The sequence below is a fragment of the Oryctolagus cuniculus genome, chromosome 12 (assembly GCF_964237555.1).
Source record: "Oryctolagus cuniculus chromosome 12, mOryCun1.1, whole genome shotgun sequence".
NCBI classification, from domain to species: domain Eukaryota; kingdom Metazoa; phylum Chordata; class Mammalia; order Lagomorpha; family Leporidae; genus Oryctolagus; species Oryctolagus cuniculus.
Window position 1 is genome coordinate 118,611,355 of NC_091443.1, and position 13,101 is coordinate 118,624,455.

At 57.0% G+C, this 13,101-nt stretch overlaps 1 protein-coding gene across 2 annotated transcripts; it reads left to right on the plus strand.

Annotated features, from left to right (window-relative positions):
* Nucleotides 1-35: 35 nt before the first annotated feature.
* On the plus strand, nucleotides 36-12,837 carry LOC127486486 (golgin subfamily A member 2). 2 transcript variants are annotated; one of them, XM_070053443.1, is made up of 14 exons: nucleotides 36-191; nucleotides 1,510-1,632; nucleotides 5,990-6,097; nucleotides 6,374-6,417; nucleotides 6,538-6,601; nucleotides 7,171-7,227; nucleotides 7,390-7,470; nucleotides 8,319-8,357; nucleotides 8,464-8,522; nucleotides 8,830-8,971; nucleotides 9,513-9,579; nucleotides 9,933-10,261; nucleotides 10,510-10,623; nucleotides 11,128-12,837. In XM_070053443.1, the coding sequence occupies exons 1-14, from the start codon at nucleotides 105-107 to the stop codon at nucleotides 11,383-11,385; spliced, it is 1,572 nt and encodes a 523-aa protein (XP_069909544.1). In that variant the 5' UTR covers nucleotides 36-104; the 3' UTR covers nucleotides 11,386-12,837. The 2 variants fall into 2 exon arrangements, with proteins under 2 accessions (XP_069909544.1, XP_069909545.1); XM_070053444.1 differs by lacking the exon at nucleotides 36-191 and adding an exon at nucleotides 222-1,291 and having other exon boundaries at nucleotides 11,128-12,831.
* The last annotated feature ends 264 nt before the right edge of the window (nucleotides 12,838-13,101 follow it).

Genomic DNA, 13,101 nt, shown 5'->3' on the forward strand with positions numbered 1-13,101 from the left:
CCAGCCCCGCCTAGTTCTGCCCTGAACGGGCGTCTCCTGGCTCAGTCACACATCTGCGCGGTAGCTGCTGGGAGCAATTCGCATTGGTTGCCGGGATCGTGGTGATGTGGCCCCCCCTCCCCCCGACCCCTCCCCGCCCCGCGATGTCGGAGGAAACTCGACAGAGCAAACTGGCTGCGGCCAAGAAAAAGGTAAAACATCGGGTCGCGCCCCCCGGCCCAGCCCACTGCCCGTCTGATTGTCGGTCCGTGGCGGGGTCTGTGCGGCTCCTCAGACACTCGGGTCGAGCCCGAGCGCCCCTTGGCTTCCCCCACCCAAGTCCTCTCAGCCAGCACCACCCCCTCAGCACCCAGCCCCCGCCCTGGCTTGTCGCCCCTGGGTGACTTTGGGCCATTGGCTCCTGGGGCTCCTCGGCCCAGCCTCAGACCTCACCTCTGGCCTCCCGAAGCCGGACCTCCTTGGGGTCTGTGGGCTCAGTCTCCAAGGACTCGGGTCCCTACCCTGTGCCCCACCTCCCCCTGCGCAGAGCGTGGGTAGGGCAGAGTGGGATGTAGTGAGGTCAAATCCCCCTGGGGACTGGCATTACCTCCAGCTCGGGCTTTGATCTCCCGGCCCAGTCCCCTAAGTCCTCACCCCCTTTCGGCTTCCGCCTGCAAGGGGACTGGGGACTTGGGGACCCCCTTCCTCAGCTCGGACACTGACAGTGAGATGTGTCCCGTTCCCGGGGAGCTGGAAGTGTGGGCAGTGTTTCTGGGTGACCGCGGGAAAACTGGTTTGGTTTTCCCCCAGGTTTCTACTCTCCAGAGACTTTGGGGGGTGTGCGAGTTCTCAGGCTCCCATTCAATTTCCCTGACCCTGGGAGCAGAGTGCCCCACACTCAGGCTCTCTGGAGTGACAGCTGTGTGACCGTCTGTGAAACAGACCTTGGGAGACTAAACTTTATAGCCTGAACCCTCCCCAGGGGAGTTTTTGAAGCTGGGTGAGGGCACTGCCACAGAGGAGCGAGGGAGCAGCTTGGTGAGGCCATCCTGTGGCTTGGGACGGAACCTGTCAAGACATCATAATGGGCCCTTGGCTGGAATAATGCCTGGGTTCTACTCTTTCTCCTCGGTGTCCAGGGTTCCTCGGGGTGCCCCTCGAAGTTCTGTGAGGTTCTGATATGGAAGAAAGGACCCAATGTCTTGTTTCCAAACCACACAAAGTACAATTCCTGACCCCATAATGTTTAACCTTCTACCTCTACCTCTGGTTTTGCTCCCAGCAGCTGCTGATTCTTGGCAGAACCCCAGAAGTGAGAGTTGGAAGCTGATTTTAAATTCCATCATTCCCTTTTATTGAAGCCATGTTGTCAGTTCTTCAGAGGTTAACTGATCATTCCAGCCCCTTGAAGGGTTGTCAGTGGCATGAAGTCAGTGGTGGACATGAGAGTTCTTGTGAACACTGTGAAGTAGGATGTGACCGCAGGGGCTTAGGGCATTCCAGAGAATCAACTGCTTTTCCTTTCCACAGTTAAGAGAGTATCAGCGGAAGAACAGGCCTGGTGGTCCTGCAGGAGGAAAAAAGAAGAAAAACCTTAAAAACGGCAGTAGCCCTGAGACAACCACTTCTCGGGGTTGTCACTCAACTGAGGATGTGAGTCTTGGCTGGACAGGCTGCTGGGGGCTCGGGGGCTAAGGGGCAATGGGGGGTGGGGGGTTGGGGATCCAGAGGACAGTGGAAGATGGTGGAAGGGAGTGTTAGCTACTGGTCAAGGATTCTGGGTTTGAATGCTCCCTTTCCCTCTGCTAGGGATATGATGTAAGGCAAACTGTTCAAGCTTTCTGGGCCTCTCTCTCCACATCTGTGAAACAGATAGGGCTGATGTTTTACTCACAAAGTTTGAGAGTTTTTGCTGTTCTCATATTAATCCAGAATACAGGGTCTTGTAACATTCATAGTCGCTGGTATTTGCGACTTCCTCATCCCTGGCCTCAGGAAAAGCCAGGTCAGCAAGAGCAGCCTGGCCATCAGGCTGTCCCCTTAGGAAGCCCCAGGCACTGGGATTCGGCCTTGGCTCTGGGTGACCTCAGAAAAGTCACAGCCTCCCCTGAGCTTCAGTTTCAGGCTGTCAGATATTATTGGATTGGAACAGTGTCTTCTAATTGTTGAGCTGTAGCCTCCCTTGTTCAAGAGAACCCTTCTGCAGAAGTCTGGTTTTAACATGGAGAGTGGGGGTCGTGTCTGGGGGAGGGTCTGAGAGCCGTGCTGGTCAGTGACTGCGCTTCATGTGACTCTGGGGCCTGGGGACTTTTCCCTCTGTCTGGTGAGGCAGCAATGGCCAGTCTGAGAGGATGGCCTGGGGGGCCACGGTGTGGATCTCTGCTCTTCCTCAGCCTCCGTTTCCTGACTCCACCTCTTCCTTCCCCGACATCCTCGCCTCTCTCTAAGCCACGTCTCTGTGTCTTCCCCTGCCCTTGTTTTCCCCTTTTCACCGCCTCTAGATGCAGGCCATACTGAAGGTGCTGGTGTCTGACCTTAACCGTTCCGATGGGGTAGCGCTGCCCCATAGGACAAGTGGAAGGGGAGGCAGTGCCGAGACCCCCTCTCTGGCTTGCTGCCTCGCAGGTGTGCATGTCCCTGAGGCTTGTCTCGTTTGGGGGAGCCTCTGCCCCTGGCTTGTTTTATGTTGCTGCCATTAACCCTCGGCCTGCTTATGTCTGCTTCCTCCCCTGCTTGGTTAATTGCATTTTTTCCCTTCCCTCGTGTCTTTTATCATCTTGGAGAGGGTAAGGCACACCTCAAAGATTCGGTAATTTGGGAATAACTTTCAGAGCAGGTCTGTGGGGTTTTGGGCTTTGAATGCCCGGTGCGGTCAGACCAGGAGATATTTGAAAAAATACAAACTCTGTTACATTTTGCCCTCTGGGCAAGTAGACCAGATGGAAGTGAGTGATTTTTCAACTTGATGAATTCCATTTTGGTTTGAGAGTGAGAAGGTAGAATTAAGAGAAAATGAATTGGCTTTATAATCGCAAGGATGGAGGTCAGCTTTTCAGAGGAACTAACCAGCAAGGATGTGAGGCTACCCAGACAGACCAGTGCTAGGACACTCTGCCTGCCCCTCATCTCTTTGACAAATCAGATGGGACGCTCAACCGTATTCACTGGGCCCGTGGACGGCAAAGGCATTGGCTGCACAGTGGTGGAAGTAGAAGAACAAGACAGGAGACACCGTGGGGGTGACAGAGTCCTCTGAGAGGGGCAGGGGAAAGGCGGCAATAGGCCAGCTGCGTGGCTAGGTGAGGGAGGTGGGTTCCGAATGGACTTGCAGCTTGAGGAGGTGGCATTTGAGGCCAGTGTGAAGATTAAAAGTGGGTAATATTCATCCACGTGGTGAGTGGGGGAGGCAGAGGGAGCAAAGAGGTCATAGGCAGCATTGTGAGGTCATAGAACACCTTTCAGGGCTGCAGGGAGCCTGGGTTGGGGGAGGGGCAGGGCACAGGCACATGGGGCTAGGTAGGCCATAACCTGCAGATGATGTTGGCACTTCCTGTCTAACTGCCCCAGGGCCTTCAGCCAAGCCAGTGTAGCAGGGCTGATCCAGAGATGGGCCTGGGGAAAGGGACAGGTGGCTGGTCAACCATCATGGCTGCTCCCACCCAGTTAGGTCTGGCCAGGGGCCGTGACTCACTCTATGGCCTCAGAGGAGACACCAAGTGGCATAGTCTGGGCAGGGCCCAGGCACGGAGAAGTCCTGACAGCTGTGTATATGACTTCTAGGAGCTCAGTGTACTTGAGCCATCACCGTGTCTCCCTAGGTTGGCATGAGCAGGAAGCTGGAGTTAGAGCTGGAGCTAGGCATCAGGCTCGGGCACTCTGAAGCGAGGTGTAGCCTTCTCATCTGGTATCCCGACACCTAGGCTAAGCTCCCACCTTAAGACTTAGAATTGTGAATTGGTTGTTCACAAAATAATCACGATACATAGATTCAATTTTTATTTACTTATTTATGTATTTGAAAAGCAGAGTTACAGAGGAGAGAGAGAGAGAGAGAGAGAGAGAGAGAAGTGTTCCATCTGCTGTCCACTCTCCAAAGGGCTGCGCCGGCCGGAGCTAGGCTGATCGGAAGCCAGGAGCCTGGAGCTTCCTCCAGGTCTCCCACATGGGTTCAGGGGCCCAAGGACCTGGGCCGCCATCTGCTCCCTTCACAGTCTATAGCAGAGAGCTGGATCAGAAGAGGAGCAGCCGAGACTTGAACTGGTGCCCATATGGGATGCTGGCACTGCAGGCGGTGGCTTTACCTGCTAAACTACAGCACTGGCCACGGTACCTATATTTAAAATTGCTCAGAGGAGCTGGTGTTGTGGCACAGTGGGTTGAGCTACTTCCTATGATACTGGCATCCATATGAGTGCTTGAGTCCCAGCTGCTCCATTTCTGATCCACTTCCCCGCTAATGTGCCTGAGAAATCAGCACAAGGTAGCCCAAGTGCTTGGGCCCCTGCACCCATGTGGGAGATCTGATTGGTGTTTCTGACTCTTGGGCTTTGGCTTGGCCTGGCCCAGTCTGGCCCATGGTGCCCGTTTGAGGAGTGAACCAATGGATGGAAGATTCTCTCTGAGTTCCCTTTCTCTCTGTCACTCTGCCTTTCCAATAAATAAAATAAACCTAACAAGTCAAGGAAACTGCTCAGAGAAGTGCTCTCCTCACTCCCCTGTTGTTTCTGTGTCTAAAATAGAGCTCAGTGGGAACTAAGATGCTAAGAGGGACCTGGGTCCATGGCTGGGAGTGCAGCCTCTCTAAAGTCTCATGCCTGGCCCGCTGCTCTTACCTGATAGATGCAGTCACAGACGTTGTCAAGGCAACAGTGGGTTCTGAGGACAACAATCGCTGTGGGCGGTGGGTTCCAGGCCATGGTCACGGTAAAACTGCAGACTCAGCACGCCTCATCCTCATCTGTAGGCTTTGCAGCCTGGACTCTAAGGAGGCAGCCGATTGGGGTTTTCAGAGGCCAGGGCTGAAGGGTCCAGAGAGCAGCCAGCAACTGCCTGCCTCCACTCAGCTCCTCTGGCTACTGTCACTTGTTCAGCCATCTTGGCTGTGTGAGGCCATCTGGCCTGCTGACATGAGGTGGTCTCTAGAGCCAGATGCTTGGACCGAGAGTTAGGCCTGAGCCTGGGAAGAAGCTGGATGGGGCTGGCCGAGGGAGGGGGTCCCGCTGCGGGAGAAGGAGGAGAGGCTTCTCCATGGCTCCAAGTGCTAGATCCCCACATTGTTCCCTAGCAGTTTTTCTGGCAATGAGGCGCCATGACCTCCATGTGCCAAGTCAAAGAGCAGATGTCTTACCTGTGATTTCCTGGCTTCTTTTGGTAGAGTAGGTGTTTCTGGAGCTGCGGGATTGGGCTGAGAGGTATGCCCATGAGGCGGCTGTGGTTGATTTTATCTCCAGAAAGCAGGGAGGGGCTTCTTGGGCAACATTTCTCCTTGGAAAGGCCTGAATCAGAGAAATGCAGCTGATGGTTGAGGCAGAGAGGAGGGCAGGGAGAAAGGGCGGAGAGCAGGAGAGGGCAGCGGCAGAGAGCTACCTGGAGGGAGCCCCATCACCACCAGCAGCCTCGGCCCAGCAGGGGCCTAGAGTTAGGGTCACTGTGCGGCAGAGACTGGCTTTCTAGAAGAACACTGCCGTGTTCCCTGATGTTGGTGCCCGTTCCTTCTGCCTGCTGTGGCTGCCGGAGGTCAGAGCCCTTGCAGAGGTCCAGGGAGAACCAGGGCCTCGTGTCCACGGAGGTCGTAGCCCCCCCTTCCTTTGAGCTTTGGCCACCTGAAAAGATGCCACGTGTCCCCAAGCCTGGGCAAGCCATTCCCACAACCCCTGTGGTTCCCAGCATGTGTGACTGTCACTCTGACTGCTACAACATCTTCCTACCTGCCCTGCGCCCTTGTGTCCATGGCAGCGAGGCACCTCCTCTCCTGCATGGCCCCCTAACCCCCTGCTCTGTTCCCTGACAGGTGCCCAAAGACCGCGCTGCTCCTGCACCACCCTCTGCTGATGCCACCGTGTTACCTGGAGGTGTAGCGTCCCCTGGCGCTAGTCTAACTAGCATGGCACCAACTCAGGTTTGTGCCTCTGTCCTTGTGCCTGCTACCCCCGTATGCTTGCACCATCTCCCTTCCCAGAGGACTGCGCCTGCTGTGCCTTCTCTTCTCCTTTCTTCCCGCAGCTTGGTTCCCAATGCCAAGCACCCTTCCCGGCACTGGGGTGGGGGAGGCCAAGGCGGGGCTTTCTCTTGAGCTTGTGGCAGTGGCAGGTTGCTGGAAGGAGCTGGGCCCCTGCCACCCCTGGGTGGTTCTTACTGGAAATCAGGTGATCACTGTTTCTTTCTTCTCCCTCAGATCCATGATGCTGACTATGGCCCTGTCCTCATAGATGAGACCAAGTGAGTGTCTTCCTGTGCGGGCAGCAGTCCCTAAGCCATGGGAGTGAGGGCAGGCCACGGCCCAAGGACCTCTTTTGCATCAAGCCCCTGCACCCCTAACCTCTGTGTGTCTGTCCCTAGGACATTGTCCTCCACGGAGAGCCTGTGTCAACCTGCTCAGCAGCTCAATGGTCTTGTCTCCGAGGTACCCCAGACACTGGGACTCAGGAAGGGAGGAGAGAGAGGAAAGGACAGAAATGGAGGCTGGGATTCCTGAGAGATGGGGAGATCCTGGAATAGACTGACCTGCTGGGCCGTGTTGGGCAGGCTGGGTGATGGCTTCTTCTTGGAAGCCATACAGATGAAGGACATGGCCATGAGAACGGTGACAATGTATCTCAGCGCAGGAAGCATAGGGAGAGCATCACTAGGGAAGGGAGGGGGATGGTGATGAGACCCAGGAGAAGCTGGCATAGAGGGTGATGAGAGGAAGAGGCCCAGCTGGGCAGAGGAGTTGCCAGGTGTGGGGGGGGGAGGTAGTCTGAGGGTAGGCATAGAAGGTGATGAGAGGAAGAGGCCAAGCTGGGCAGAGGAGTTGCCAGGTGGAGGTGGGGTGGAGAGGTAGTCTGAGGGTAGGCATAGAGGGTGATGAGAGGAAGAGGCCAAGCTGGGCAGAGGAGTTGCCAGGTGGAGGTGGGGTAGAGAAGTAGTCCAAGGGTAGGGACTTGGCGGTAGAGGACGTAGCGTCTCCATGGGAGCTCTTGTCTGTTCTAGTCAACGTCCTACATCGGTGGAGAGGGCCTCACATCTTCCTACATGAAGGATCTGGAGGTGAGTGGCTCTGCAGGGCCAGCCCCCCCCTTCTCCCACAGCGGGGGCTGAGTGCCCCACTGCCAGCTGAGATAGCCCATGCCCCCCCACCAGCCCTAATGACTGCTCTCTCTACCTCTCCCCCAACCCTCCTGCAACTCCTCCTCTCTGCATGCGCCTCAGAGCCGGTACCAAGAGCTGGCAGTAGCCCTGGACTCCAGCTATCTAACAAACAAACAGCTCAGTAACACCATAGAGGAATTGGTAAGAGCCCAGTGGGGTCCCCTGATTCCATGCTGCCCACCCTGGGCTTCCGCTTCCCCATGGGCTCTGAAGAAAGGGGCTGGGGGCCCCCTGGTGCCGAGGGAGAGTGGGGTGCTGGGTGGGCCAGGTCTCAGCTGGAGGGACCCCAGAGCATGGAGCATGCAGCATGGCTCTCGTCCTGTCACTGCCCTCTCCGCCTCCTCTCTTCTCCAGACACCCCTGCTTGCACCCTGGCCACACTGGCCCTGGGATTGTGGCCTCTCGTTCAGCGCTGGCCACGAGCCTCATGTCCCTGCCCTGACTCAGGCCCTGACTTGAGCTTTGAGTTTGGACAAGCACCTCTCCACCCTGGGCTTGAGTTTCCCAAGGAGGTTGAAATGGCAGTTGTCAAAGGTCTCTTTTAGCTCTAAGAATCCAAGATTTCCAGGCTCCCTGGGACGTCAACCTTAGGGAGAGAAGGGATCTTACCTGTGCTTTTCATTCCTGTATCCCCGCTGTTAAGAGCAGCCCCAACCCCTATGTAACATGTGCTGAGCTGTCGAACGATGCGCACACCCCTGTAAATCCAAACCTAGTGGAAGGCCCGTCTTTTCTCACATTCCGTTTCTGGAGGCTCACCTTACTGTCCCCTAAGAAGAATCCCGATTCAGACGCGGTTCCACAGCTGTGAGCAAAAACCAGCAAAGACCCACATGCTCTTTCCTTGGGAGCCTCGGGACAGGTCCTGTGCCCATAGGGTCTGAGAACGTGCCCATCCCGCCCTGGCCCCCTGCCCACCCCCTCTTGCTCTGGGAGTGGAGTAGAGGGGACATCCTTAGTCACCTTCCCTTCTTTGACTCTCCCCACAGAAACAACAGAACCAAGAAACTATGGAGCAAGCGGAAAAAGTAATGTGATTTCTGTGTCTGCTCATGGCACGGCTGCTGTGTCTGCACCCCACCCCCTCCCCCTCCAGGGTCCCTGAGATCTGACGTAGCTTTTCTGTGTTTGCAGCACACCAAGGAGTTGACCAAAGAGCGAGATGCTCTGAAACTGCTGTTATACAAGAACAAGTAAGAAGGGGAAGGTGGCGGGAGGAGTTTGGGGGACCTTAGTACAGGTGACGAGGGGAGGGGTGCCAGGGAGCATGAGGAGGAAGTGGCTGTACAGGCTGGGACGTGTGCAGAGCCAAGCTCTGGTCCCAGCTGTGCCACCAGCTCATGCGATGGCCTCAGGCAGCTCAGGTCCTCTCTCTGGCCTGCCACGGGAGTGACCTGATTGTTGGGGACCCCTCCAACACCAAGGTTCTTGGCAGGTGCAGCAAAAGGTGGGTTGGTCACCAAAGTGGTCCACTCTGTTTGCTCATTCCTCTCACTACAGCAAAAACAATGAGGACCTGAAGCAGCAGAACTCTGAGCTCCAAGAGAGGCTTCGAGTCCTCATGACCGAAAAGAAGACCCTGCAGCTGGGCACGGAGGAGCTGCAGAAGAAGCTGGAAATGTCTGAGCTGCTGCTGCAACAAGTAAGAGGCTGCAGCCCACGGAGCCCCAGCCCTAGCCCGCGGGGGCCACCATCCCCAGGGACTGTCAGGGAGGCCCCCAGCCAAGAGATGGAAATTCTGAATCCTTATTCTGGTCCTGCCCTAGAATCCTCCAGAAATTGCTAGAATTCTGCAGAGAGAGTCCCTGCCTGGACCTACACAATCAGAATCTCAGTGATACAGCTTTTCAAAAATGTGTATTTAAGCATCTCGGTTTCCGTTGGAAAGGCAGAGGCAGGCAGACAGAGATGGAGGGAGATCTTCCATCCACTAGTTCATTTTCCAAATGCCTTCAACAGCCAGGGCTGAAGCCAGGAGATTGAAACTCAATCCAGACCTCCTGTGTGGGTGTCGGGATCCCAGGAGGCCGTCCCCTGCTGCTTCCTAAGTTGCACAGTACAGCAAGTGCACCTGCTGAGGCCTGCAGCCAGAGGTGGCTGCGTGTTTGGGTTTTGGGGGCAGCGTCGGTGCAGAGGGAGGCAGTGGCCCCTGCTCATGGCTCTTTTCCCTGTGCTCTGGGCAGCTCTGCACGCTGAGGGAGGAGAAGCGGGAGCTGGAGACCACCGTGGTCGAGCTCAAGAGCCAGATGGGTAAGCAGGGGCAGAGGTGGCCTGGGAGCCGGATGGGTGTCAGGTGCCCCGGCGAGGGGTGTTGTGGCAGAGGGAAGCAGGTCTGTGCCGGTGGATGGCAAGTCTTGTTATCTCTTTGAGCATAGGTGACCTCATCTGTAAATAGGGGTGGTGTACCCACTGTCCACCATGCACGGTCAAGCACTCTGTGTCCTGGCTTGGAAGGGTAATGACCATCTGAATATGGAAAGTTGTTAGCCAAAAAGCCAGCACCGGGGTGGGGGCAAGAAGTTGGCCTGAGGAGCTAAGGACCAAGACAGGAGCTTTTTGAAAACCCAGAGGCCAGGGCCCCTGATGGCTGCTTCCTTTCTCAGCTGAGCCTCCCACCCCAGAGTCCCCAGCTTCCCCCACGGGGCCGTCGGAGGCAGAACAGCAGCTGCAGGCGCAGGCTGAGCAGCTGCAGAAGGAGCTGGAGAGCCTGGCGGGACAGCTGCAGGCCCAGGTGCAGGACAACGCAGGCCTGAGTCGCCTGAACCAGCAGCAGGAACAGCGGCTGCTGCAGCTGGAGCGGGAGGTGGAGCTGTGGGGCAGCCAGGCCGAGGAGCGCAAGCAGAGCGACCGCGTGACCATCAGCCGCGTGCTCCTGCAGAACTGGGAGCTCAAGGAGCAGCTGGCTGAGCTGCAGGATGGCTTCGTGAGACTGGTGCGTTCGGCCTCCCTGGGCAAGGCCTCTGGCACAAAACACTTCCCTCTGGGCCTTCACTCCCCCGCCACCAAAGGGGACGGTGATGACCTAGGCAGGTGCCCTGTGAGCCAGGACCCTGCTCAAATGTCTGTCGGAGGAGAGGGGCTGAGCTTCCAGCCCTCCAGGCACTATGGGAGGCGGACACCTGGTGCTGGGATCCGGATGCAGCCGCTTTGGGTGGCAACGGATTGCTTCTCTCTGTGCAGAGCAATGACAACATGCGGCTCACCCTCTCGCTGCAGTCAGAGCAGCACATCAAGAACGAGCTGGCCAGGGAACTCGGCCAGCTGCAGGAGAAGCTGGGGGAGCTGAAGGAAACGGTAATGCTCAGCCTGACTGTGAAGGACTGGGCCATGGGGACAAGTCTCTGGGGAGGGCAGTGCTAGGCCCAGGAGGGAGGCCGCTCCAGTCTGGAGTGACAGGTGACCTCCATATCGACTGTCCTGCCTCTCTTAGGGCTGGTAGCCCCGGGATCCTCCCAGGCCTGGACATCATTGTCCCACGAGAGGCGTTTCACCCACCTTAGCTACCCTTTGCTAAGCCTCAGATTCCTGACAAAGGAACTTAGCATTTTTTCCTTACACAGGTGTTGAGGATGAGCTGAGATTGTGCATGTAAAGTATTAGGCACAAGTGTTCCCCTAAAGATGATGCCTTCCCTCTCGTGTGTGGCCTCAAATTAAAGTGATGGGAAAGAAGGGGATGAGGTGTGAGGCTGGGTGCAGGAGACGCAGGGCTCTGCGCCACTCCCCTGCAACCAGTGGAATCAGTTAGCAAGCCACCACCTGCCCTCATGCTCCCCCCACCCGCCTTGGTCTTCCGCAGATGGAGCTGAAGAGCCAGAAGGCTCAGGGTCTGCACCAACAGCGCGACCAGTGCCTGTTCCACCTGCAGCAGCACGTTGCCGCCTACAAACAGCTGCACTCTGAGAAGAAGGCGCTGCACAAGCAGCACCCTACTGTGCAGCAGCTCAGGAAGCAGCCACAGGAGATGCAGAACCCCTGGGAGCGCCCAGGCTTGGGCACCAACCACTGCATCCCCTTCTTCTACCAGGCTGACGAGCATGACGAAATTATCGTCTAAACACCAGATGCCGTCAGCCCGGAGAGCCCCAACCCCATCCTTGCCACTGCACCCCTGCTAGCCACCCTATCCCCTGCCGTTCCTTCCCAGTTCCCTTCCCTCCTTAGCCAGAACCCCTGATGGGGAGAGAAAGGCCTCTTTAGGCTGCCTCTCTGGAGGACCCCGGGGGCTCCTGGGGCCTCCTCATTTCCAGCTCCATCTTTAGAGGCCATGACCAACACAGGCAGCATTTGTGTGGCCCCCAGAACAGCCAAGAACAGGGGATGCTCAACCACTTGGGCAAGTCAGCCAGGCAGTTTTCATCGCCCCTCTTGGGGCTAAGTGTCAGCCTGGCCGGCATAATCTGGCCAGGAACATCACATGGGGGCATCAGCAGGCATGGACATGAGGGCATCAGGCGAGGAGGGCATCTGATTGAGGGTCATTGCTGGGCGGGGGCACCCAGGCAAGGGCATCGCTGGGCAGGGGTCACTTCCGGGGCAGGGGCATCATCATGGGCAAGGGTCACTTCCAGGCCAGGGGCATCATGGGTAAGGGTCACTTCTGGGCCAGGGCATCATGGGTAAGGGTATATGGGCGAGGAGGGCACAATAGGATGAGGGTCCTCTCTGGGCTCCTGGTCCCAAATTGCAGGGTGGCCTGGGCAAGCTGAGGCTAATGGGAGGCCGGGTGCTTACCACAGGTGGCGCTCATGGTAGGCCAGGCGTGGTCCAGCTCTTTACTCCGTGCCTGTGCCCCCAGGCAGGCCAGCTGGGAGGCACGGTCAACAGCCCTCAAAGGGTAGGCTGGAGCAGGCGATGCAGGGGCGCCTGTCCCCTTACTAAGAGAGGCACACCAGCCAGGCAGGGCCGAGGCAGGCTAGGCAGGCATTCAGGGGACTCCCTTTTCTTTGGAGGCACTTTGGGGCAGGGCAGTAGGCAGCATTCTGTCAGGCCCTAGGACAGTTGGGGCTAACTCTAGGCCTGATGAGGGGAAGAGGCTGCCTCCAGTGGGCCTCCCCACCCCCACCCCCACGTACATATTGTACTTGTGTATATTTTGTATATGCTGGGGGTAGGGCCTCCCCTGTATCATAGCTGAGGCTGGAGCTCGCAAATGAGGAGGAGGTCATAATAATTATTTGGGGCTGGGAAACTTGGCCCAGGAAAGAGGCAGAGATAGGGTTGTGGCACCATGGTGATGTGGCTCCTGTTATTATCTTGAAATAAAGAGATAGAGCCATACTGCTTGGCCCATGTGTAGCAGCTTTGTCACAGGGCCCAGGGTTTACTTTGCTGCGGGTGGGCACTGCACAGGGCAGCAGGGCCTGCCAGCAGTGGGCAGCCTCTGTGCTGTGCTGAGCGTTCAGTGGGGTGAAGAGGCCTCTTCCAGGCTGGTCTCCTTACACTGCAACTCCAGGGGCACTGCCACGTGTGTGTGTGTGTGTGTGTGTGTGTATTTATGAGTATTTATATTTATAGAACAGGGCAGGAGTAGGACCGCAGAGGGGCACAAATTTTCACCAAGGTCATGCCTGGAGGTGTGAGCTCACCAGACAACAGAAAGTCACAGATGAGGGGGAGGCTTAGGGGCTGAGGGGCCACTGTCAAGTCACAGAACAGCTCTCTGGACAGACTGGCAAAGGGAGGTCTCCGAGGAAGAGAAAGGATCTGGTTAGATGTCAAAGGGGGGCCTGGGGCTCTCAGGATGGGACGGCCTTGCCTGACCCAATCGGCT

Coding starts and splice junctions, on each gene's coding strand:
- LOC127486486 (XM_070053443.1), top strand. CDS start 105: ATGTGGCCCCCCCTCCCCCCGACCCCTCCCCGCCCCGCGATGTCGGAG. Junction 1,633..5,989: donor GTTGTCACTCAACTGAGGAT/GTGAGTCTTGGC, acceptor GTTCCCTGACAG/GTGCCCAAAGACCGCGCTGC. Junction 8,523..8,829: donor CTGCTGTTATACAAGAACAA/GTAAGAAGGGGA, acceptor CTCTCACTACAG/CAAAAACAATGAGGACCTGA.